The following is a 27,836-nucleotide window of genomic DNA, read 5'->3' as shown; positions in this document are numbered from 1 at the left end:
GTGTTATTGCTTGAATGCAAAAATGCTGTTTATGAAACTGTGGATGTCGCTTACCTCCGATTTCCAAAAGATAAGAGAACGACAGCGCATATTGCTGTCACACTGTAAAACAACTGATCCTGTTACTGTGAATATTGCAATGACTTGTTGAGATCATTTCCTTCCCAAAGATTATGAATGGGAATTAAAAAAAAGGAGCGTTTTGTGTTTTCCTTGAGATAATTGAAGGGTGACTTTTTGCCATCACAAAAAATTCAAATTGCATCGAGATGAACCAGACTTGTCGCAAGCACCAGCAAGGACAACGTACATGTCAGATATTCATCCTCTTTAGAAACACGTTTCTATGTACTATCAGCTTTGGACCTATTCGCACATTGTGTTTCATCGCCGATGTGAAAAGAGAAGAGTACGCTGTCTCTTTTACAAGCTTTATCTCTGAAGAAAATTAAATTAGATCAGTCGACCAGCACAAAGCTAATCTTGATCTGCATGTTACTGCTAAACGCGAAATATCTAAAAACTAAGATACAACAGCTAGGGAGAGAAATCTACGCTTTGAAAAACAGTAACAGGTGGTGCGACCAAAAACTCTGAAAAGATTAGAAACGTAATAGAAACATTAGGCGCAAAGTTGGAGGCGCTGTGCACTGCGGTGGGTGGAACAATTGGACCAGCGTACGGTGTCGCAGGCCATGTAGAAGCTCCGCTGGCGATGGAACTGTTGGCTGTACAAAACTGTAAAAGTTCTGAGCTGTAAACTGTGGTCTGTTGTCTGTAACCAATACTTCAGGCGAAACTTCCAAGCAAGAAATGAATAACAAAGCCGTTATGGTACTGTGCGATGTAGTCGAGTTCATGGGCACTGAAAATGGATATTGACTACAAGAGTCCACTACAATAAGCCAACGAGTGTTCCAAAAGGGACCAGTAAAGTTAATATGCACTCGTTGCCACGGTGACGTGAGACTTTGGCCACGCTGAAAACAGATTCTCAGCACAAGCACGATCTAGTGACGTCATCTTGCCTGGGGAAGTACAATTCCGACGAGCTAACTGTTTTGTGTGTACAATTCCGCAATGTCATTGTTGGAGCAACTGCAACACATATTTTTGGAAAACTTTAGGAATAAGCACACATGATTGTCCAGAATCATTTTGCAATAAAATCGCTCCCTCCTGAACGGAAAGGCTATGCCGACGAGCAAAATATCGGGACACAAGAAATTCTAAATGTTTTGCACTGAACGATGCCAAGCAGTATGGATGTAGAGCTGCAAAAGGTTCGAGTCATGGTCTGCTTCTGTCGCCTGTGCAATTTTCCTATAGTTCATTGGAGGAGTCTGTATAAAAGTTCAGTTCCCTGCGCATTAATATGACAACAAGATGTGGCAGCAGCATCGAATTCAGAATTAGGACCAAAAGGAAGGTGAGAAAGAGAGTCAGCGTTTACATGCTTTGACGTTGGCCGGTACAATATTTCATACTGACACTGTGACAATAACAAAGCCCAACGTTGCAGCTTCTGAGCCGTTAATTCTGGGACAGGTTTGGATCGATGGAAGAAAGACTAAAGTTATTTGTGGTCCGACACTAGATACAACTTCTGACCAAACAGACAATGGTGAAATTTGTCACGCAATAGATAATAGCGAACGCTTCCTTCTCGATTCGGGATTAGTTACATGGAATCTTGGTAAATACCTTGGAAGCGAAAGCGATCGGCCTGTCCTGTGAACCAGATTTTGCGAGAGCACAGCTCTGATTACGAAAAAGTGTCCACCGCTAAAACGGGATCGTAATGAACAAGGCATCTGTAACTCAACAAGGCATTTTTACGTTTCTGGATTGCATCCTGACACTCTTTGGCCCAAACAAAAGGCACATTCTTCCGGCGCAAACGATGTAACGGAGGCGCGGTCTGGGCTGCGTTAGATATAGACCGGACGTAATGTGTCAACTTCCGGAGAACTGATTGCAATTCCGACATGTTCTGGATGGCCATCAAACGTGAGTGAAATGGATGAAAGCCTTTCCTATTAAAAACATGGCATAAATACTGAATTTCAGACTGAAGAAAGGCACATTTGTCCAGGCGACACTTCAAACCTGCAGCTGACAGCACTTGAAAAAGCATAAGAAGGTTATTGATATGTTCCTCCGGTGTACGTCCTGACACCATAGTATTGTTGAAGTAATTTGAACAGAATGGGATTTTCGCAGTAACCTGTTTTAAGTAGCATTGGAATTTGGCATACGCAGAAGTGCTGCCAAAGGGTAAAGGCAAAAATCTGAACAAACATAAATGTGTGTTGATCACAAACACTTTCGACTTCTCATCTAGCGCAATTTGCAAATACGCAACGCGTAAGTCAATTTTTGAAAAATAGCACCTGCAGCAAGTCTGTCCATTAATTATTCAGGGGGAGGCAATGGATAAATATCAATTATTGTTTGTGAATTCACAATGGATTTAAAGTCAACACAAAGACGATGTCTTCCAGAAGGCTTTGGTAAGATGATTAAGGGAGAAGCCCATTGACTAGCCTGGAGAGGAGCAATAACATCACTGTCTTGCCATTCCTTAAGTTCACTTACAGCTTCGTCTCTAAGGGCATGAGTGATCGAACGCACCCAAAAAACTTAGGTTGTCCTTCATTGTAACATGCATCAAAAAGTTATTTGTTCTTCCAAGTCCTTCAGAAAATAAATTAGGGAACTCCTCAACTGAGTAACACTGTTTTTTGAGCTGAAAGGAGTAACAGAAAATACATTGTCTTGAATATGGAGACCAAACAAATCAAATGAATCTAATCCAAAAATATTTTCAGAATCTCTCAAACACAAAATTGTGAATGTCATTGGTGTGATGTGAGACTGCAATGTGGTAGGCAAACTACATGTACCAAGCACTGGAATGTCCTGACCCTTGTACACAGTAAATCGTGTGCAACATATTGTTAACTGTGGCGAGCCCGATTGTTCATAAGTGGCACGATTGAGCAATGTACCAGAAGCACCAGTGTCTAGTTGAAGTCGCACACAGTGCCTGGCAGTGACTAAGTTCAGAAACAGTTTGTTTGGCCGTCGTTAGCATGTGGGTGGCGTGAATTTGGTCGTTACTAGTACAGGTAGCCGGTTTAGAAAAAAACTACATTCAATGAGTGAGGATATGCTGTGCACTTGCGAGGGAGAACGTGTGAAGAGTTGTTTTTTTTTTCTATTGCAAGCACACATGACCTGGCTTTCCACAGGCAAAGCAAGTAGCGTTTTCTGGAGAGCAATGTTGTCTTTTATGTGTGGGAAAGCAGCGGAGACACGATTTCACAGCAAATACAAGTGTTGCCACATTTTACTCTGGCCACAGCACGGTGCCTGTTTGGGCATGGTGGTTGGTTGCAAGGTCATACCTGTTTGCCACTTTGCGTCGCACTGTACATGGGAGCTGTCTGAAAGTTTTCCCTAAGTACTTGATGTTCAATAATTTGTAACACTTGTTTCAAAGTAGGAGGATCAGAATGTTTGAGAATTTGTTGACGAATCCTACTGTGTAGCTCACTGTAAGTAATTGCATCACGAATCATTGCGTCACTATAGTACTGTCCACAGCTGCATTGAAAACGACACTGTTGCGTCAAATCCTGAAGTTCAGTGGCCCTCCGACAGTGTGTCTATTCTGGCTTTTTCGGCAATTAGAAGAACTTGCAACAACCTGCAGCAACCTGTACTTGATCCACGTAATACTCGGTGAGGGCGGAAACTAAATCTTCAAAAGTCAGCAACTCTGGCCTACTAGTAGGGAACAGCTTCTGAGCAAGACTGTAAGCTCCTGTAGCGGCCGTTGACAAGAAATAAAGTTTCACAATACCTTACACTTGATGTGTGGCACAATGAGCATCGAACTAAATGTAATACTCGTTCCATTCCTCTTGCTGTTCACTGAAAGCTTGGAACGGTGCAATGCACGAGGTAGCGGCGTTGATGCAGCAGTAGCTTGTGCATTAATGAGCTGCTGGACTGCCGTCATCAACTGTGAGGTTTGGTGGTTCTGAAACTGAATAAGCTGCATTAGATGAAAGCCAGCAGGAACCGGAGGCGTTGGCACACCTGGTGCAGGAGGCAGGTTACAGGTAATGATAATAAGAGGAGCGCCGCAACAAAGCAATTGTGGACAAATCAAATAAATAGTGGAAACGTTGCCGCTAGTGTGCAAGAAATAACACAATTAGTCGCAACGCGCCTCTGAAAGAAACGAGAAATATTAGTGGCGCTCTGGGACAGAGCGTAGAGTGAAGGCAGCGTTGGTTCTGTAATCCTAGTCGCCAGATGCAGTGTCGGCTTCTTTGGAAGTCAGTACCAACACAACAAAGAGAGAAGTTGCGATGGCCAGTGGCAGGAATCCAAAATGATCTGTACATAACACCTGAAGTTTAATAAAAACTTTATTTCTACTCAGTTAAGAAATGCTACATGTGCAGAAGACGGACCATAACACTGCGATTTCTTGCTAGAGGATAGATAGAGCTATTGCAGCTTGCAATACATCACACCAGTACCACAGAGCACATTAACCAAAATAATTCAAGACACGCGTGAAGCGATTAATAAAGCAATGAAGGAGGAATATCTGAAGGTAAATATATGTCTAGTACACTTAATATGGGCAATAAGAACTTATTTTTATTTTTGAATAATTTAAGTAATGGAATTAGTGTTCCAACAACAACAAACTTAATAAAAACTGCGGAACACATGAACCACTTTTTAACTTGTGGCATCATTAAAAGAAAGGCGTTTTTCGTTGCGACGGAATCTTCTCACGAAATTCCAATCACCAACTTTCTCCTCCGAATGCGAAAATATTTTGTTGACACCGACCTACATAGGGCGTAACGATGACCACGATAAAATAAGGGAAATCAGAGCTCGTAAGGAAAGATATAGGTGTTCATTCTTTCCGAGAGCTATACGAGATTGGAATAATAGAGAATTGTGAAGGTGGTTCGATGAACCCTCTGCCAGGCATTTAAATGTGATTCGCAGAGTATCCATATAGATGTAGATGTAGAGTTCAAAAATAGACGAAGTAGAATGGAGAGCTAAGAAATATTGTTTTTTCTTTAATTTTATCGTGTTTCGTTATCCTACTAGCTTCCGGCTGGCTGAAAAGCTGCCTGGACGTTTCCAGATACAGAGGTGGATGGTTGCATCTGTGATTTGGATTTGAAGTCGCCGGAGCATATCCCACCTGCCCGTCATCACACGATTAATAGCATTTGTTGTGCCCCTTGCTCATCCCCCACCCCACTCGAAGCAAGATTATTAAAAAGAGTCGAAGGAACACACCAACTAAACTACTACGTCGAGGGCCTATATTTGATCACTTGTCTTCGACGAAAGGCGAGATTTGATAAAGTTCTCTATTACACTATCGAATTTTTTTGACAAAAATATTTGACGTATCAATTTTGACAAAGAAATATGACAGTGTAATACCGGTGTTAGAGGTCAAACACTGAAACATCATGCATGAACATGTTACCTGAAAGGTTTTGTTGATTATCAGCTGTTGCGAGTTGAGAAGTTATTTTAACATAGCAGAATTACGGAAACCGTTGAAACGTCCCCTTAGAAAAATTGTACACGACTGGTCTATGTGAAACGTCCTCTTTGAACAATTATACACGAATGTGCTTAAACTGACACACAATATCTTTAGCGCAACGCAATCTGACTTCCAAAAATCCCTACGAAAGAATGACCCTGACTATCATTAACCTATACGTTTCACAAATCACTTACCTCACAAAAATCTTCGTTGCTCAAGCTACTGCAATACAGCGAGCGCCACTACTGCCAGCTAAATAAAAGATTCAAACTACTGAAGGCACTAACTACTGATAGGCATAGTTAGCAAATGAAAAATTTTAATAGAGAACAAACAATGTATTTACCTCACTAGTCATAATATATATAGCAGTTCATGACACCAATTCTTACAAATTTCAAAACTCCGCCATCTCTCTCCCCACGTCCACCACTGCTGGCGGCTCACCTCCAACTGCGCAACGCTACCCGCTGTTAGCATCCAGCTGCCGCTGCCCAACACTACAATGGCAGACAACAATGCAAACCTGCCACAGACTGCACACGGCACAGCCAGTGATTTTTCATACAGAGCGCTACGTGGTGTTGGCGTTACCAATAAAAATACTTAAACAGCCTACTTACACCGTGTTTTGTGATTTCGTAGTGAGTTGTTTAAACGCAGAAGCTCTGTTATAGCCCTCGGCCCTTCGCAATCGGAAAAGAAGTCAGAGATCAAATACGTGGCAATGCATAGCAGGAGCACAACATCAAGAGAAAACAAGACGGTGACCGGGAAATTTAGAAAATAATGTAGCTTATTACAGGGAACAAGTAAGGACATGGCATCTCGGAATACAACGATCACTTCATATCGATTCACAAAAAGAGAAACATCTCAATAGACTCATTATTTTTCGATTACACTGTTGAAAATCAGTCACTAGAAACAGCAACAACAGCAGCATAATGTAGTACATGTCGCAAAAACCCATAACGAGAAAAAATAGAAAAGTTCGAACTCATGCGAAGTCTTTCCGACAGTTATTCTTTCCAGGCCAACAGCGAGTGATACAGGAAATGGGAGAAATGATAGTGGTAGCCGTTATATCATTCGCCAAACGTAGCAACTGGCTTGCGGAATATAAATGTAATTGATGACTGGTTCAGTTATGCCAGCATGTATCTCAATTTCTGCAGGATACGTAGCTAAAGGATCTGGAACATGTTCTTTGGCGACATGGTTTGAAAAGTACTTGTACCACAATGGCGCTCCTCCTCATACTTCACGAACGGTGGTGCAACACGTCATTATAAACTGTACTTTGTTTTGGGTGAATCGCGATGTAGACTATACACGATCCCCATCATCCCAAAACCATTCTTCACTAGATCACTGTTTATACTGTTGGCTGAAGACAGAAATGTACATGCAAACATTGTAAGGGGTGAAAAAATTTCTTGCTCGAATTTTAAAAGGATGTGTCTAAATTAAACAATAATATAACAGCTTCTTCGATTAACAAAATAACGGCTGTGTATATTAGCTTCAAAGTTCACTGAAGATAATGGTGGTATGTCTGGATGTAAGTTTGTCTAATGAAACACAAGCAGGAACCGATTATCCTGCTATCGCCTACATCATTTCCATTATAACAGCTTCAAATAGGTTCTCCTGAAACTCATTGTGAACGGAGCGTCGTCTTGTCTATACCGAACTTTCATGAGTACACCTTTTATGTAAACTTTAGTGTGCCCATTCACGTACTGCACTTTACGACACATAATGTTTTCTATATAGGTCACTATCTGACACGTAACGTCGTTATCCTGTGTTCCTTATAAGAAGGCGTAAGCACCATTTAATTTTTTGGGATCAGAGATGAAATTCCTCTTATGTGTTCAGCCTCCCGAGAAAGTGCTTAGAAACATCTCTAACTGCCACTGAACATGTAAGAGTTGGTGTAATAATCATCACACAAATGTTCAGTTTATGTAAGTATCCAAAGATGAGAACGATGCTCTCGAAATATTCTGTATCATTTGATAAGAATAAAAAAAAAAAGTCTAGTCAAGATTAATCTTTCATCAGTCAGTTGAAGATACAGCAAAAGACCTCTGTCTCCATCTCGACGATGGACTAGATATGTTTATTTACAAACAGCCATTGACGTCATAAAGAAGTACGCTATATTAGGATCCGAAATGAGAGCAGATGTTCTGTTACGACACCGTCACACGGCAGCAGCTGCCCGATACGCATAATGAACGCCACACGCCGTGCAAGAGACGTGAAAGTGATGTAACTCTCTCATCGCGCAGCATGCGGTAGGAGACGGGGGATACCCGCAATTACAAATGTGTTTGCGGGAAGATTTTGGAATATTTTCTGAAATGTTGTTTCTAAAAACAAGGAGTTTATCGTAGAATTCAACTTCTAGAGCATCGAGCTTACTCCTTTCCTTCACAGGTCGTACCGACTGGCCGTACATCTGTGGTAGTACAGAACCACGATTCAGTGGCGAACACAATGCGGCTCCATTCGCCAGCAGTCAATGTTTCCTGGTCATGACACAATATCAAACACAGCCATTAGTGTTGTTGTGTTGATAGCAGCCTACGCGTGGGACGATAACTCTGTAGCCCCGCTGCCGCTAATCTCTGATTAATGGTGCCGGGAGTCCATTACTTGTCTTCTGATGATAAGTGCACATATGAAACGGTTATGATGTGTTTGATAAACAATATGGCGATCCTCGCTTGTGGTGGTCAGACGTGGTCGACCAGAATCTTGACGAGGAGTAAGCCTACCATCACATTCTCGTGCTGTCCAAACATTGGGCCATTTTCACATCTGTATGCCCCTTAAATTTGGATATTGCGCGATTCGACTAGCTGGCCAAATGAAGACTCACAATGTGGTCCTTTTCGAGGTCTGTCGGGTGATAATAACTCTGTCTCACACGAGTATGCAGCATTTCGACGCCCTGCACAGTGATCACTCAACATCTGACGCCGTCCCTCTGTACTTTTATATACCCTATCAAGCCTCGTATTAACACAAAATACAAACAACACTAATGCACTCTGGTGGCGGTTCTGCTTGTCACTGAGAATTGCAGCTTTAATCGTATTCAGTCTGACGATGGTATGTACGTGTACATTGACTTCTGACCATGTCATCTGGGTGCTTCACTTTTTTGCCAGGCAGTGTTGTCTGTATTTTTCGCTGCTTCTTTTACCCTTTGACTATTCATATTTTTCAAATTTTGGGAAGTGGCCTTGCTCTCGGGCACTAGGACTGAAACTTGGCACCTTGGCCACCGTCTATCTGACAAACTTTCCATTACTCCTCCATTCCAGGCGACTACAAAACATACGTCAGTTGCTACGAAACACACTTAAACAATCATGGACACACTTTTACTAAATCTTTGTACCTGAACAAAAACTGCTCTAGGACATTACCGGAGCTGAGGTACCTTAATTTATTTATTTATTCACACATCAAGTTTCGTAGGACCAAATTGAGGAGCAAATCTCCAACGTCATAGAACGTGCCAGTGCGTGAAATTACAACATAAAAGTAATAACGGAAAAAAGTAAAATGTTTATGAACCCGAAAATAGTAAAGCCAGAAGTTTAAGTAAACGCAATCAACAATACAACAAGAATCAGCTTACTTTTTCAAGGAACTCCTCGACAGAATAGAAGGAGTGACCCATGAGGAAACTCTTCAGTTTCAATTTCAAAGCTCGTGGATTACTGCTAAGATTTTTGAATTCTTGTGGTAACTTACTGAAAATGGATGCAGCAGTATACTGCACACCTTTCTGCATAAGAGTTAAGAAAGTCCAATCCTAATGTACGTTTGATTTCCGCCGAGTACCAACTGAGTGAAAGCTGCTTATTCTTGGAAATAAGCTAATATTGTTAACAAGAAATGACAGTAAGGAATATATATATATATATATATATATATATATATATATATATATATATATATATATATATATATATATATACTCCTGGAAATTGAAATAAGAACATCGTGAATTCATTGTCCCAGGAAGGGGAAACTTTATTGACACATTCCTGGGGTCAGATACATCACATGATCACACTGACAGAACCACAGGCACATAGACACAGGCAACAGAGCATGCACAACGTCGGCACTAGTACAGTGTATATCCACCTTTCGCAGCAATGCAGGCTGCTATTCTCCCATGGAGACGATCGTAGACATGCTGGATGTAGTCCTGTGGAACGGCTTGCCATGCCATTTCCACCTGGCGCCTCAGTTGGACCAGCGTTCGTGCTGGACGTGCAGACCGCGTGAGACGACGCTTCATCCAGTCCCAAACATGCTCAATGGGGGACAGATCCGGAGATCTTGCTGGCCAGGGTAGTTGACTTACACCTTCTAGAGCACGTTGGGTGGCACGGGATACATGCGGACGTGCATTGTCCTGTTGGAATAGCAAGTTCCCTTGCCGGTCTAGGAATGGTAGAACGATGGGTTCGATGACGGTTTGGATGTACCGTGCACTATTCAGTGTCTCCTCGACGATCACCAGAGGTGTACGGCCAGTGTAGGAGATCGCTCCCCACACCATGATGCCGGGTGTTGGCCCTGTGTGCCTCGGTCGTATGCAGTCCTCAATGTGGCGCTCACCTGCACGGCGCCAAACACGCATACGACCATCATTGGCACCGAGGCAGAAGCTGAAGACGACACGTCTCCATTCGTCCCTCTATTCACGCCTGTCGCGACACCACTTGAGGCGGGCTGCACGATGTTGGGGCGTGAGCGGAAGACGGCCTAATGGTGTGCGGGACCGTAGCCCAGCTTCATGGAGACGGTTGCGAATGGTCCTCGCCGATACCCCAGGAGCAACAGTGTCCCTAATTTGCTGGGAAGTGGCGGTGCGGTCCCCTACGGCACTGCGTAGGATCCTACGGTCTTGGCGTGCATCCGTGCGTCGCTGCGGTCCGGTGCCAGGTCAACGGGCACGTGCACCTTCCGCCGACCACTGGCGACAACATCGATGTACTTGGAGACCTCACGCCCCACGTGTTGAGCAATTCGGCGGTACGTCCACCCGGCCTCCCGCATGCCCACTATACGCCCTCGCTCAAAGCCCGTCAACTGCACATACGGTTCACGTCCACGCTGTCGCGGCATGCTACCAGTGTTAAAGACTGCGATGGAGCTCCGTATGCCACGGCAAACTGGCTGACACTGAAGGCGGCGGTGCACAAATGCCGCACAGCTAGCGCCATTCGACGGCCAACACCGCGGTTCCTGGTGTGTCCGCTGTACCGTGCGCGTGATCATTGTTTGTACAGCCCTCTCGCAGTGTCCGGAGCAAGTATGGTGGGTCTGACACACCGGTGTCAATATGTTCTTTTTTTCATTTCCAGGAGTGTATGTATCTTGAGAGGCCAATGTCAAAATACCGAAACTTGTGAACTGGGGTCGACAAGAGGTCCGTGAACTTACATCACTGATTGCCCGAACCGCCCGTTTCTGAGCCAAAAATATCGTTTTAGAATGGGAAGAGTTACCCCAAAATATAATAACATACGACGTAAGAGAATGAAAATAAGCAAAGCGGACTAATTTTCGAGTCGAACGATCACCTACTTCAGTTACAGTTCGAGAAGTAAAAATGGCAGCATTAAACCTTTGAACAAAATCCTGAACGTGGGCTTTCCACGACAGTTTACTACGACGGTTGAATGAAAGGTAATGCCTCCACCTTCGTTAACTGGGTTTGGATAGGATTATTTTAATAAATCAAAAGCAGAAATAATCCTTAGAATGTGATCTTTAAATATCAATATTCACTTTTCCACATAATCACCAGCCAATTGGATACATTTCTGCCAATGATGAACAAGTTTTCTGAAACCATCACGGAAGAAGGCGACACTCTGTTGCCGCAACCACAGTCTCACAGTTCTCTCAACGTCTTCATTAGAAACATATTGATGTCCCCGCAGATCGTCTTTCATTAACAGGAATAGATGGAAGTAAGGCCGTGCTAAATTTGGACTGTATGGAGAATGCCGTAAGGTAGTGAGATTCAAGTCTGTGCGCTTTCATTTCAGGAGTCTTCATCCGGGGTACCCATCGAGCAGAGATCTTCCGATAGCCAAGCAAAGGAATAATGTGACCTACACGTTCTTGTGAAATACCGATTGTGCTTGCAGTTTCTCTCTGGGTGATATGACCTCTTCCTGAATCAATCTGTCAACATTTTGCTTGTGAAACTCGGTGGTTGCTGTCACAGGACGTCCAACTCTGTCACGCAAGGCAGCTGGTCCCGCCTCAACACCTTCTGCTGTCAAGAATTCAGTCACTGCATGTTGCTTAAATCACATTGACCGACCGACTGCGCAGGGTTCCATACTTTACACTGTCACAACACAACCGTTCAGTGCTAAGGCTTCCTGCCAACTTGAGCTGTAGAGAAGAGGCTACAGAACAAGTCAGTACCTGCCACATACCAATGCTGTCAACTATTGAAAAGTTACGAAGGTGGAGGCATTACTTTTCAGTCAACCCTCGTAACTATCTGAACACTTAGAAATTTGAACTGTTCAGTTTCACTATACATATGCCCACTCTGTGAAATCAAAGAGCCAGGTTTTGTTGGATTGTGTGTTAGAAACTGTAAAAACTGAGTGTCACTGTGATTTAGGTTTAGTTTATTTTCTGCAAGCCATGAACTTATGTCCTGATCTGCACTATTTGAAACAGAGCCAATATTGTACACTACCAAGCTAGTGTTATCAGTAAACAGAAATATTTTAGAGATACCTGTAATACTAGAGGGCATATTACTTATATAAATAACTAACAGGAGTGGCCCCAACACTGATCCCTGGGGCAGCCCCAATTTGACTGTACGCCACTCAGACTCTACATCACAGCCACCGCCATTATAAGATTTAGTTTCAACAGACAATTGAGAAACTGAATTAAAGGCAGGCGAGTGTCGATCAGAGCCCTGAATAATACTAACTTCCTAGCAATTACATTGACTCGTAACGTCTAACCACTTCCAGAAGTTTGTATCACACGACTCCGATTGGAGCCTGTGTACTTGATATCGGTCTGGTAGTATCAAGGAGACAGGCGAATAGGCAAGACAACTTAGGATATGATACTGTGGGAATAAGGGGGTGTACTTATACTCCAGAGGAACTACATGAGAAATATCTGCTGTGCTAGAGGGGAGAGAGAGACAGAGAGAGACTGTCACCGTGCTGGATGGAATAGTTCGGCGTGTAACGTGACTTGGATATAGTAGGGCCTTTGTTGGCCTTGGGTGTGACTGGTGCGCTACACCGTCCACCGCAAAATTTCCTAGCATAATTTGATATTAGCACGCTTGATTACGGGCAAGTTATGACAGCCTAGCACATTCCTGTCGTATAAGCGACGTCAACGTAGTAACTGCGGTGGCAGCTTGAACTAACAGCTGTGAACAACGTACGTGCTTCCACTAGACCGCTCTCAGCAGGCAGTGTTAAGCAGTGAAAGTGTGGTCATAGCTTGTCAGCGTTGTTGTTCCGTAAATCGCAATGGAGCAACATCTTTGAATCAATGTTCAGGACATTCTCCAGGATATTTTGAAGGAGAGAGAACTATGTGCAAAGTGTGTCCCACACTCGGTGACTCCTGAACAAAAATAACAACGCGGAACGCCAGCTGCGACTTGATAGAAAAGCAAAACGCACGCAATACTTTCCTGGTAAAAGTGGCTGACGAGAGTTGGTCTTATCAATAAAAGCCTACCACAGAAAGATTAACTGCAGAAATTCACATGAAGAGTCAAAGCTTTGATGACATAACCGACATTCCAGCCAGTGTGACTCGTGAGATGAACAATATTAGGACTTTTTGACAGTTTCATATGGTAGTACGAACGTTTGTGCATTGTAATCAAGTGGAGGGAGACTACGTAGAACGCTGGAAGCAATAAAATCACCTTCTCAACTTTTCTCCATTTTTTATTAACCCAGTCTCGAAACTTTATGGACTGAGTGGTTGATGTATGATATTAGCACGCTTGATTTCGGGCAGGTAATGCCAGCCAAACACATTGGACACTCCACCTACGATGTGGCACAGGCGCTGGACTTTTCACATATCGCCGCGTCAGTGATGTACTGTAGGTACCTAGATTCAAGAAAAATCACGTCTGACAGTCAACTATGAGAGTCACAGTCAACTATCAAGGAGTGTAACAGTGGATAGCCAGGTCATAGCGCAGCAAATCACTCGTTATTCTTGCTGGCTGTGGTTAGTCATGCCATTCAGAACCCTTACTGTTATTATAGGTCCCAGAAGTCACGGCCTCACCCATGTGCCACTGTTCACCACACTGTGCCGTGGTCAAAGATCAACATGGACGCAGCAACACGTTCGTTGCAAGAACAAAGAATGGTTAGGGTCGACCTGGTAGTACGCTACCAGTGTGTCGAAAACTGCATGAGTGATGCATCACACTTGCAAAGAGTCCGTTGTTCAAATTGGTGGTGCTGGTATTCTCGTCTTGGGGAAATGCACACTGATTGAAGTGGGATCTCTGCTATTGTCCAGCCATGTCTATCGGACTGTTCACTTACAGCGTAACGCAAAAAATGCACTGCCCCTTAGCTCCCGATTTGTGCCAGCGTAGTTTGAGGAACACCCAGCCTCAGTCTTATCGAGCACCATCTGGGAAGTAATACGTGGTCCGTGAACCCAGCTCCTGCCAGTCTGAGTGAATTATGAGTGGCAGTTGAGAAGTCGTTGATCAGGATGACTTCCCAACGCTTAAGCCTTTCTCTCAAGGGACGTGGAAATGCACATGGACGAGGAGCTAGTGACGTCACAGCGTGTAATTCTACATTCGGCTAGACTGTGAAATGAAAAATTTGGCAAGCCAGATTTTTGACTCGTGGCGAGGAACGTGGCTAATGAGATGCAATGTCTTTCTTATATCACAAGCACAACTTAGGAGCCGCCATATTGTATAAACTCCGTGTTTGGAGTATTTTTTATTACAAAGTACGTGGTATACATATACGAGTAAGCTGTTTCAAAGCATCAATACACTGAGGATCTCTCGAAAATGCATCGTTTTAGGTACGTTTTGTTATAATAAAATGACAATATAGTACATATCACTACTTAAAGGCTTTCATTATTTGATGCTTTTAGTGTTATAACTTGTGTGCTATGAAGGTATACCGTTTCAATACTATGGCACCTGCTCTATCGAAAGCGCGTCGCTTTGGTACGGTTTATTGTAATTAAATATCAAATGATGACATTTGGAGATATAGCCTTGACACATACGGAGGAAGTGTCGCCAATTCGGTGTTGTAATGTAGTTCGTTGTGTTATGAGCTTTGAAGTAAACGGTAGCAGACTCTCGTCTAGTTACTTCTAATTTTTTTCTTAGCTGCTGTTTTCTAAAACATTTTGAGTGTTTCTTATCAATTTAATAAAAGTATTAACTGAAGCAGTGGATGTTGTTTGTCATAAATAACGCATTTGCTGCAATTCTTGTCGCTTAGGTCAACTTTGTGTAAAATACATATACAGTCGTGGACAAAACGAGCGAGACCCCTTGCCTTTTCGTTATGCTGATCCACACAGCTTTAAAGTCTGCTGCACAGCATAACAGACAAGGCGACGAAGTGCTACCAACATACTAAGTGCAGGCGTCAAATTGAAAAACCATCCGAACTTTGTTACACTGTTTTGAATCATTAATGCTGATTAGTGTGTTAAACACAACACGCATATATAAGATATAATTGAAAGAAGAAACGTAATTAGTGTGAACTGTACCAATAATAATACTATGCGCAGGCATGAAATTGAAAAACTATCAGAAATTTACGGGGACAGTTGAAAATGTGTGCCCCGACCGGGTCTCGGACCCGGGGTCTCCTGCTTACATGGCAGACGCTCTATCCTTTTTTTTTCGTTTTGTTCGATACAGTTCGTTGCGTTTGGTCTGGGTCGACGTCACAAGACATCCGTTCAAGTTGATCGTTGGTTCCTGACTCAGTTTTTTTATTACAGAGAGCACGCAGCCCTCTGACCGAACACGCTGCGTTACCGTGCCGGTAAATAGTGAAGGAGACATGTCCGAAAGAACAGATACCATCTTCATATATGTGTAGTTAAGGCTCACCGGCCATTTGATCATCTTCTTCTGTGCAGATGCACAAACAGTGCCCGAACTCTTTCGGGAATCGGCAGTAAAGCCGCGAGTAGTGAGTGTAACGGGCCGGGAGGCGTGCCAGACATAAGTCCTTGCAGACGTGGGGTTGGGCGGCCAACCCTCATTACTGATGTTGGACGTCGTAGGTTGGGCAGACTGGTAAAATAGGACAGGCAGCTAACTGTGGCGGAACTAACATTAGACTTTAATGTTGGGCAGAGTACAAGTGTGTCTGAACACACAGCGCGCCGAACACTCCTAACGAGCTGTCAACGCAGCCGACGATCCATGCATGTGCAATGTTAACACCACGACATCGGGAACTATGGCTGAAATGGACACACGACCATCGGCGCTGGACGTTGGAACAGCGGCAGAGCTTTGCATGTGGTGGTAAATCCCGATACGTTCTTCATCAAGCCGGCTGGAGGGCGCGAATCCGTCTTCTCCCAGGGGAACAGCTCCTTGACGCCTGTATTGCGGGACGGAGACAAGATGGCAGCGGCTACATTATGTTCTGGGGAACTTTCATGTGGGCATCCATGGGTCCAGTGGAGCTCGTGCAAGGCACCATGACGGCTAAGAAGTATCGTACACTGATTGCTGATCACGTACACCTTTTCATGACAATCACGTTTCCCGATGACAGCGGCATTTTTCACCAAGACAATGCGCCACGTTACAAGGCTAGGAGTGTGACGCAATGGCTCGAGGAACACAGTAGGGAGTTCCAGCTGACGTGCTGGTCCCCCAATTCGCCAGATCTGAACCCGATCATACACATCGGGGATTTGACTGAAAGTGGCGTTAGAGTTCACCGGCCCCCTCCAGGAATTTACGGGAATTGATGATTTGTGTGTGCAGTCGTGGTGCCAACTCCCTCCAGTGACCTAACAAGGTCTCGTTGCCTCCATGCTACCATGCGTCGCCGTTGTTATCAAAGGTGGATATACCGGCCTTAGGTAGGGGTGATAAAGTTCTCGTTGATCAGTGTATGAGGAACAATAGTCGACCTAAGATTGAGAAAATACAATACACAAACAGTAATGTGAGGGCATACAGAGCAAAGAAGTTCACACGTTTCATAAAAACATTGCTCATGTGACATCACTTCATTATATGATCTGACCACTGCGGCGATAGAGAGGGCATCCGGTCATAAGGCTAAATGAAAATAAATTTGTCAAAACACGAAAATTGCGGACCTTGTGAAAAGAGATAAGTTCTAGGAAAGGGCGAACTGTTGCTGAGGTTCCTAGGAGTTGTTTCCGACATGTTCATGAAAACCATGCCAGCAAATGAATACAACCACTTTGAATACAAAAGGACAAGCAACGACAGAACTAAGGTGCTACTGTACTGAGCCGGCCGGTGTGGCCGTGCGGTTCTAGGCGCTACAGTCTGGAACCGGACGACCGCTACGGTCGCAGGTTCGAATCCTGCCTCGGGCATGGATGTGTGTGATGTCCTTAGGTTAGTTAGGTTTAATTAGTTCTAAGTTCTAGGCGACTGATGACCTCAGACGTTAAGTCGCATAGTGCTCAGAGCCATTTGAACCATTTACTGTACTGAGATTCCGGAACTATCCACCAACACAAATGACTGTTTGCACTGTTTTTCAACAATGTGTCCTGATAACATGGTGCTGGGGCCTGAAGACCGTTGTGTGTCTCACACACGCCTCTTGTTTCGTAGCAAAGCTAAAGTGTCTGCTCTGGTCTTCCAACAACACCCGACATCACTTCCTGGAGGTGGCGAGTGGGTACTTCGTCGGAACATTGCCGAGCTTTAGTGAGACTATTCTATAAAATACAAGAACTTCAGTGACAACTGTACATAGTACTGAAGTTACCGATATTTGAATTTTGTACGCAAATGGTTACGAGTACACTGAAATACCGCTGGGTGTATCCCAATACATCGTTCCTGATTCGGTGAGGTACGAAACGGCGAGATGAGTGGTTTGGCTGGTGAGCATATTTCCATTGCAGTGTTCCAGTGTTTTGGATTCTGCGAAGGCTGACGCGAAAGAGCAGCTTGTTTACATAAAACTTTGTTTTAATCTTACGAAACCGCTGCTTCTATGCACCAATGTTAAAGCAAGCTTTTGGAGAAAACGCTTTAGTTTAGACATAAACTTACGATTGGTGTAAGACAGGCGAACATCAACCGATGACGATGTCCTGTCTGGTCAGTTGTCAACTCGGGTCACACCAGAAAATGTTCAGGAAGTGAGGGATCTGACTCTGCAAAATCGCAAACAGACTATCCAAGATCTCTGCCACACCTTGCGAACAAGCTATGTTCCATGTGAACGTATTATTTCAGGAGAACTGAGGATGAGAAGGAGTGTGGTTAAATCTGTGCCACGACTCCTCAAGAAGATCAGAAGCACCATCACGTGGAAGTCTGCAAGGAACGCCAACAACTGTTTCAAGACGATCCAAACTTCCTTCCAAAGGTCGTCAATGGCGAGGAAAGTCTGTTTTACGGCTGTGACCTTGACATTAAGCAGCAATCGTCGCAGTGGAAGAGTCCTTCTCTACTTCGGCCACAAAGACCTCAACAAGTGAATAGTAACATTAAGTTCTTGGTGATCCGTCTTTTTTTCTTAACAATGACAGATTATTCAAAACGAGTTTATTCCTCTTGGTCAGACGCTCAATAAAAAGTTGTATTCCGATGTTCTAAGACGTTTTCGGAAGGTCACAAGAGCAAATCTACAGAAGTGGCATACGAATGTCTGGCTACTCAACCATGCCAATATTCAGAAATTTTTGATTAAAAATAAAAAGAAAGTTGTTTCTCATCCAACATCCTCATAAGACTTACCTCCATGTGTCTTCTTCTTCTCCAAGATTAAAATCAAGCTGAGGGGGCGAAGATTTGATTCAGTGGTTGCTTTTCGTATGGAATCGGAAACGGTAGTAAATATCCTTAAAAATCAAAATGACCGAAAATCTGGGATCGGTACGTTTGTTCACTACTTTGAAGGTGATGGTTCAGAATAATATCTAGGTAAAATTAAATAATTTTAGTTGATACATTGCGAGAACTTTTCGATAGCACCTCGTATTTTTGTCAAGAAAATTTGCTGTACCGGCAGTGAAGGCGAGGAAGAAGAGGGCGAAGATGGCTGTGTACTTGGCGATGTCGCGCGTCATCTTGCCGACGGAGACGAGCAGCGGGCCCAGGTGGTAGTTGAGCTGGAAGAGCAGCAGCAGGCGGCCGAACGCCATGATGGTGGCGATGGCGAAGAGCCCCTCCGCCACCAGCGTGGGGTCCAGGTAGTGCCAGTACGCGCGCTCCAGCGTCTCCTGGTCCGAGGCCTGGACGTCCAGCAGCGCGCACAGCCACGATGTGAATGTCGCCACGAACAGCAGGTGCGTCACCACGTCGTACCTGTGTGCGCGACACGCCGTCGGGCCAAACGTTGCTGCTGGGCTGTTCAACTAACGTCTAGCTTACTTCGGGTACAGTCGATGCGGGCGTTATCGCATTTTCAGGCATGGCCAGACATCCAGGTATTTCATATTCAGTCGTAAGTAGTACAGCCTGTTAGTGGTAACGTCTGTGAGGGGCGTCCAATAAGTCATCCGAAGACCAGTATCAGTTGCAAAGCGATTTAGAAAAGATTGCTGTATGGTGTGTCAGGTGGCAGTTGACGCTAAATAACGAAAAGTGTGAGATGATCCACATGAGTTCCAAAAGAAATCCGTTGGAATTCGATTACTCGATAAATAGTACAATTCTCAAGGCTGTCAATTCAACTAAGTACCTGGGTGTTAAAATTACGAACAACTTCAGTTGGAAGGACCACATAGATAATATTGTTGGGAAGGCGAGCCAAAGGTTGCGTTTCATTGGCAGGACACTTAGAAGATGCAACAAGTCCACTAAAGAGACAGCTTACACTACACTCGTTCGTCCTCTGTTAGAATATTGCTGCGCGGTGTGGGATCCTTACCAGGTGGGATTGACGGAGGACATCGAGAGGGTGCAAAGAAGGGCAGCTCGTTTTGTATTATCGCGTTATAGGGGAGGGAGTGTGGCAGATATGATACACGAGTTGGGATGGAAGTGATTACATCATAGACGTTTTTCGTCGCGGCGAGACCTTTTTACGAAATTTCAGTCACCAACTTTCTCTTCCGAATGCGAAAATATTTTGTTGAGCCCAACCTACATAGGTAGGAACGATCATCAAAATAAAATAAGAGAAATCAGAGCTCGAACAGAAAGGTTTAGGTGTTCGTTTTTCCCGCTCGCTGTTCGGGAGTGGAATAGCAGAGAGATAGTATGATTGTGGTTCGATGAACCCTCTGCCAAGCACTTAAATGTGAATTGCAGAGTAGTCATGTAGATGTAGATGTAGAATGCATTTTTTTCTGAAAACGGATTGGTTTTATTCAGGATTTCAGTACTGTTGAGTGGTACTTAAGATGGGTAAATAAATTAGTGAAATCAATGTGAAGTGAAGTAGAAATTAGAAAATAAATGATAAAATTAGTTTAGTTTAGAAGAATTACACACTGGCAAACAGCGGGCAGAGCAGCAGTGACAGAAGAGCCAATGGCCGTGAAGTCAGCACGTTCAGGAGAAGTCATCGCCTTCCCCACATAAGTGGACACGCTGTCGATTCAGCCGTCAGGACATCGCCCGACCGGCTCACATGTTTCTCAATTAGGCCCTCGCCTACTTTCCAAGAGCCAATGACCGATGTTAAGATGATTCTTCGAGAAGCTTTTCAGCGTGACAGACGAGGCAATGACCGTGAAGTCGTTCACCTCCAGTGAACTGAAGTGCGCGAGACGCAGTGGGCCCGACAGAAGAAGAGGAGTAGTTTTCAGTTCAGTTTCGGTGCTGAAGACCGTCATGCAGGAAGAGACTACATCGTACACCGAAGCACCAAGTCCGCCGCTGTAATGGAATAGCAAGTAGCAGCCTCGCCGCCAGAAGACAGAAGTTAGAAGGTATTTGAAGACTGATTTTTACATAGCCGGGTGACTCATGAGGACGGGAAGGAGACGGCCTCACATCAGCAGTCACCTGTGAGCTGGGATGAAGATCTGACAGCCGAAGACTGGCAAGCTGGAGTCCGTTGTTCGAGTCCGGGACACTGGCGTTCCCCCGCCGCGCCGCTCCGCTGGCCGACGCACAACACATGCGGCCGCTTAGAGAAGAGAAACACTGGGACGCCACATCCAAGGTATCACCATCCGATGCACGACTTCGCTCTCAATAATTAAACGGGCCACCGCACGATGCGCGTCTCCAGTCAACTGGGCGAGACGGCCACACGAGATACACACCGCCAGGCGTAATCAGACGTCGCCGCTGCCGCAGCAGAAGGCTTCATAGACGACACAGCTGCCGCTCTCCGAGCCAGAACATCCAGTAAGATACAGTTGTACAAACTTTCAATAAAAGTTATGTAAAAATGCTGTTTCATTCTACCTCATACCAGAGCCAAGGAAGAACCCACCCTGCCCACATGTCGTTAAGAGAGAGACAGTAATTTATTTAGTGTTTTTAGCCGAACATAATGCTTTAGAATCAAATGCCCTTTGCAGTAATGCTCATCCTGACAATTGACTAGCATCAAAAAAGAAAACTCAGTTACAGTACGTCGTATTATTAGCTACAAAACCCTATTTCTCAACATAATCTTCGTTCAGTGCGGCGGCCGTACGCCACCTTACTGGGAAGGCCTATATGCCTGTATGGTACTACTCTACTGGTCTACGCCCGAGCCAACATCTTGCTGCATCAACAACTTCCCCATCATCCACGTACTGTTTCCTGCGGAGTGCATCCTTCATTGGGCCAAACAGATAGAAGTCGGAAGGTGCGAGGTCCAGGCTGTAGGGTGGAAGAGAAAGCATATTCTATTACAGTTTCGTAACCTCCTCTCGGGTGCGCAGGCTTGTCTGAGGCCTTGTGTTGTCATCGAGAAGCAGAAGTTTGTTTGCATTTTTGTGGTGACGAACACGCTGAAGTTGTTCCTTCAATTTCCTGAGGGTAGCACAATACATTTCAGAGTTGCACCTTGAGGGAGGATATCAAACAAAAGAACTCCTTCAGAGTCTGTTGCCAAGACTTTACTGGCTGAAGGTACAGCTTTGAATTTTTTCATTGGAGGAGACGTGGTGTGGTGCCACGCCATGGTTTAACGTTTTATTTCCAGTTCGAAGCGATTAACCCCTGTTACATCACCTGTGACGATGTTCGAAAAAAATTATCACGATCAACATTGTAACGACAAGCAGTTTCGCACAGATGGTCCTTCGTTGCTCTGTAGGGTCTTCTGTTAGGCAATGAGGAATCCAAAGGGAACACACCTTTTTGTATACCAACTGGTGAACAAGTGTGTCAGCACTGTCAACAGAAACGTCCAGTTTAGCAGCGTAGTGTTTGTGATCTGTAGATTTCATCGAACGAGAGTGTCCGCGCGTTCCAACATTGCAGGAGTCCCAAGTGTGTGTAGCCGGCAAAAACGCGGGAGGTCGGACATGTTGTGGTGATAACAGACGCCTCGCCCAACAACTCACAGTAATTTTTTTTTTCTCTGTCAGGTCTCCGCAGACATTCTTCAAGCGCCTATGAATATCTGCGATCCTCTGGTTTCCCGCCAAAAGAAACTCTGACGAACGAATCTCCATTACAGACGCCATTTGGAAGGCAACCTATAGCGCTGCTACCAATAGGAACTTGATGGAACTATAGGGGCTCAAGCGGGAATATTCCACGAAGTCTCACAAGAGCTTCCGTATTTTTTCAACCGAAACTGGCCAAGAACAAAAGTTTGTAGCATTACTTATTGAACGCCCCTTGTATTTAACAAAATTTACCGAACTAAAAGCCCATTAATTACACTTAGCTCATTACTCGAGATGAGCTCAGGTTCTTTTATAAAGCTTTGAACTGTGGGCATAATTTATTTGTTGTTGTTGTGGTCTGCAGTCCAGAGACTGGTTTGATGCAGCTCTCCATGCTACTCTATTCTGTGCAAGCTTCTTCATCTCCCATGTTGCAATGGTACTTAAATTACGTAACCATTATGGTACCTCACCTGAACCTCTCGATACTAGTAATATTCTACTGTATTTCTGTTAACTACTTAACATATTTCTGAGACAACATTCAGATTTGATTTCATTTGTGATACGTCGATAAGTTTATATTGTAATGATATTATTCTTATGTGTATTCTTTCTTTTGTCACTATGATCTTTGACGTACTTGTAACTCTGACTTTTGGGCGCGTAAGCGATAGTTAGTTAGTTGTTAACTTGTTAGAGAATCGGACATTGAGAAGGTCAAGTCTTGGACGTCATGTAGGAAAGACGCGTATTGTAATCCGTTTATAAAATGTGAACTTTAACAGTGACTGTGAGGAAGATGTTTTCAAGTGTGTTTTGTATTGTGAATTGATGTTTTGTGTTTACGTGATATTACAATGAATAAGAAGTGTAACTTAAATTCAGAGTGCTGATTATTTTTTTACATCACCATTGTCCAGCAAAAGTGTAATCTTGAAGAATGTTTTGTGAAGCTCATCTATAAAACTTTTGAATATAGCAGGATAAAACCTATGCCACTTTGCATCCGAGCTTGAAATCATAACCACCTCGATTTTCAACGATTGAGCCATGACAGTACGAGACCAGCGTGGGAAACACAAAAATGTGAGTGCCTAGTTTCTTGATTATTACATGAAATAACTTGATTAACTGTGCTCTAATGACACCTACCACATAACTTAGTTGTTGCCCGAAAATGCAGTATTTAGCAGCGTGAGCAACACCACAATCGTTATTAAAATTTTGACCTTTGTTGTGGTAGGGTTGTTAGACAGTACATACTGCAACCTACATCCTTCTGAATCTGTTTAGTGTATTCATCTCTTGGTCTCCCTCTACGATTTCTACCCTCCACGCTGCCCTCCAATACTAAATTGGTGATCCCTTGATTCCTCAGACAATGTCCTACAACCGATCCCTTCTTCTAGTCAAGTTGTGCCACAAACTCCTCTTCTCCCCAATCCTATTCAATAGCTCCTCATTAGTTATGTGATCTATCCATCTAATCTTCAGCATTCTTCTGTAGCACCACATTTCTAAAGCTTCTATTCTCTTCTTGTCTAAACTATTTATCGTCCACTGTTCACTTCCATACATGGCTACACTCCATACAAATACTTTCAGAAATGACTTCCTGACACTTAAATCTATACTCGATGTTTACAAATTTCTCTTCTTCAGAAACGCTTTCCTTACCATAGGCAGTCTACATTTTATATCCTCTATACTTCGACCCACATGACAAAACCCATTTACTACCTTAAGTGTCTCATTTCCTAATCTAATTCCGTTCAGCTGTTCTTCCAGGTCCTTTGCTGTCTCTGACAGAATTACAATGTCATCAGCGAACCTTGAAGTTTTTACTTCTTCTCCATGGATTTTAATTCCTACTCCGAATGTTTCTTTTGTTTCCTTTATTGCTTGCTCAATATACAGATTGAATAACATCGGGGATGGGCTACAGCAAGACGTTGGCTCTGCCGTTGACCAATAGAATGGAACCATGTGGACATATAGGCCCTCCGGCCCTCCCAGTAAGGATGCGTAAGACCATCGTATTGAACTTAGATTATGTTGAAAATAAGGGTTTAGTAACCAAAAAAGTAGGTAATAATATGGTGCATTGGAATCCTGAATGAAACCAACTGGCTTGCAGAAAAAAGTGTTGCAATTCTTATTGGACCCCTTCGTATTAAATTTAGTGGTACATCACTCATGTAGGCATCAAGAAAAGCAATGGAGCAAGAAAAGAACCTTGTCGTATAGCCAACTTCATAGCACAACATGCAGATCTACATCTACATCTACATCCATACTCCGCAAGCTACCTGACGGTGTGTGGCGGAGGGTACCTTGAGTACCTCTATCGGTTCTCCCTTCTATTCCAGTCTCGTATTGTTCGTGGAAAGAAAGATTGTCGGCATGCCTCTGTGTGGGCTCTAATCTCTCTGGCCTTATCCTCATGGTCTCTTCGCGATATACACGTAGGAGGGAGCAATATACTGCTTGACTCCTCGGTGGAGGTATGTTCTCAAAACTTCAACAAAAGCCCGCACAAAGCTACAAAGCTTCTCTCTTGCAGAGTCTTCCACTGGAGTTTATTTATCATCTCCATAACGCTTTCGCGATTACTAAATGATCCTGTAACGGAGTGCGCTGCTCTCCGTTGGATCTTCTCTATCTCTTCTATCAACCCTATTTGGTACGGATCGCACACTGCTGAGCAGTATTCAAGCAGTGGGCGAACAAGCGTACTGTAACCTACTTCCTTTGTTTTCGGATTGCATTTCCTTAGGATTCTTCTAATGAATCTCAGTCTGGCATCTGCTTTACCGACGATCAACTTTATATGATCATTCCATTTTAAATCACTCCTAATGCGCACTCCCAGATAATTTATGGAATTAACTGCTTCCAGTTGTTGACCTGCTATATTGCAGCTAAATGATAAGGGATCTTTCTTTCTATGCATTCGCAGCACATTACACTTGTCTACATTGAGATTTAGTTGCCATTCCCTGCAAAATGCGTCAATTCGCTGCAGATCCTTCTGCATTTCAGTGCAATTTTCCTTTGTTACAACCTCTAGATATAACACAGAATCATCCGCAAAAAGCCTCAGTGAAGTTCCGATGTCATCCACAAGGTCATTTATGTATATTGTGAATAGCAACGGTCCTTCGAGACTCCCCTGCGGCACATCTGAAATCACTCTTACTTCGCAAGACTTCTCTCGATTGAGAATGACATGCTGCGTTCTGTTATATAGGAACTCCTCAATCCAATCACACAATTGATAGTCCATATGTTCATTAAACGACTGTGTGGAACTGTATCGAACGCCTTGCGGAAGTCAAGAAACACGGCATCTACCAGGGAACCCGTGTGTATGGCCCTCTGAGTCTCGTGGACGAATAGCGCGAGGTGGGTTTCACACGATCGTCTTTTTCGAAACCCATGCTGATTCCTCCAAAGTAGATTTCTAGTCTCCAGAAAAGTCATTAATACTCGAACATAATACTTCCTCGTTCGTTGAGACTAGAGTGTGGTGTGTGGAGAGGGACACAACGGTCGTTAATATACAAGTAGTGCTTCTGCGTGTGAAGATAATTGTACCGGAGTTACATAGGAAACTCTTTACGTTAAGTATAACAGGTCTTGTGACTGACCAGTTGGTGAGCACCTTGAAGTAGCGGCGCGGCCCTTGCACCAGACACATCCTCACGTCGCTCCAGACGTGCGCTCCCACGAACACCATCAGCACTGGCTCAAGACCTGCACAGGTACAGTTAGATTAGATTACATTAGATTAGTACTTGTTCCATAGATCATGAATACGACACTTCGTAATTATGTGGAACGTGTCAGGTTAATAAAAGGTGTCTATACAAGATATTACATTAGACAAAATATTACATGACACTCAATATTTTTCATTTTTTTGTGGGGGTTGGGAAATTACCCACTTACTGCATCCAAAAATTCATCTAATGAGTAGAAGGAGTTTCCATTAAGAAATTCTTTTAATTTCCTTTTAAATGCTATATGGCTATCTGTCAGACTTTTGACGCTATTAAGTAAGTGACCAAAGACTTTCGTGGCAGCATAATTTACCCCCTTCTGAGCCAAAGTTAGATTTAACCATGAGTAGTGAAGATCATCCTTTCTCCTAGTGTTGTAGCCATGTACACTGCTATTACTTTTGAATTCGTTCGGATTGTTAATAACAAATTTCATAAGTGATGGGTGAGCTCCAGCAATTATTCTGATTACACGCTTTTATGCAATGAACACTCTTTTACTCAGTGATGAGTTACCCCAGAATATGATGCCATACGAAAGCAGAGAATGAAAATAGGCGTGGTAAGCTAATTTACTCAGATGTATAGTGCCAAAATCTGCAATGACCCTAATAGCATAAGTAGCTGAACTCAAACGTTTTAGCAGATCCTCAGTGTGTTTCTTCCAGTTCAACCTCTCATCAATGCATACACCTAGAAATTTTGCATATTCTACCTTAGCTACCGATTTCTGATTTATTAATGGTGTCATTCCATTTACTGTGTGGAACTGTATATACTGCGTTTTGTCAAAGTTTAATGAGTGCCCATTTGCAGAGAACCACTTAATGATTTTCTGAAAAACATCGTTTACAATTTCACAAGTTAATTCTTGTCTGTCAGTCATGATAGCTATACTTGTATCATCGGCAAAAAGTACCAGCTTTGTATCTTTGTGAATGTAGAATGGCAAGTCATTTATATATATTAAGAACAGCAGAGGACCCAAGACCGAACCTTCCGACACCCCATTCTTGATTGTTCCCCAGTTTGAGAATTCACCAGTTTTTTGCATATTATGTGAACTGTTTATTTCAACTTTCTGCACTCTTCCAGTTAGGTATGTTTTAAACCATTTGAGCACTGTCCCATTCATACCACAGTACTTGAGCTTATCTAGAAGTATTCCATGATTTCCACAGTCAAAAGCCTTTGATAGATCACAAAAAACCCAAACGGGTGACTTCCGGTTACTCAGAGCATTTAATATTTCATTAGTGAAAGTATATCTAGCATTTTAGGTTGAAAAACCCTTCTGGAAACCGAACTGACATTTTGTTAAAACTTTATTTTTACAAAGGTGTGAAGCTACTCTACAATACATTACTTTCTCAAGAATTTTGGATAAGGCAGTGAGAAGAGAGATTGGGCGGTAGTTGTTGACATCAGACGTATCCCCTTTTTTATACAGTGGTTTAACAATGGCATACTTCCCTATCTGGGAAGATACCCTGCTTTAGAGAGCTATTACATATGTGGCTAAGAATCCCATTTATTTCTTGGGAGCCGGCCGCGGTGGTCTCGCGGTTCTAGGCGCGCAGTCTGGAACCGTGCGTCTACTACGGTCGCAGATTCGAATCCTGCCTCGGGCA

The 27,836-nt window shown here is 43.6% G+C and overlaps 1 protein-coding gene across 1 annotated transcript in view; it reads right to left on the bottom strand.

Annotated features, from left to right (window-relative positions):
• LOC126285417 (short transient receptor potential channel 4-like) overlaps nucleotides 1-27,836 on the bottom strand; it is a 214,960-nt gene that overhangs the window by 100,802 nt on the left and 86,322 nt on the right. Inside the window, exons 7-8 of the mRNA XM_049984823.1 lie at nucleotides 26,074-26,179; nucleotides 18,922-19,223 (exon numbers count right to left, since the gene is read on the bottom strand). Of these exons, the coding sequence (XP_049840780.1) occupies nucleotides 18,922-19,223; nucleotides 26,074-26,179 (408 nt within the window). The remainder of the gene's footprint in view (nucleotides 1-18,921; nucleotides 19,224-26,073; nucleotides 26,180-27,836) is intronic.

The sequence above is a fragment of the Schistocerca gregaria genome, chromosome 1 (genome assembly GCF_023897955.1).
Source record: "Schistocerca gregaria isolate iqSchGreg1 chromosome 1, iqSchGreg1.2, whole genome shotgun sequence".
Classification (NCBI taxonomy): Eukaryota; Metazoa; Arthropoda; class Insecta; order Orthoptera; family Acrididae; genus Schistocerca; species Schistocerca gregaria.
The sequence above is the reverse complement of the archived record's forward strand: the minus strand, read 5'-3'. Positions and strand labels throughout refer to the sequence as shown.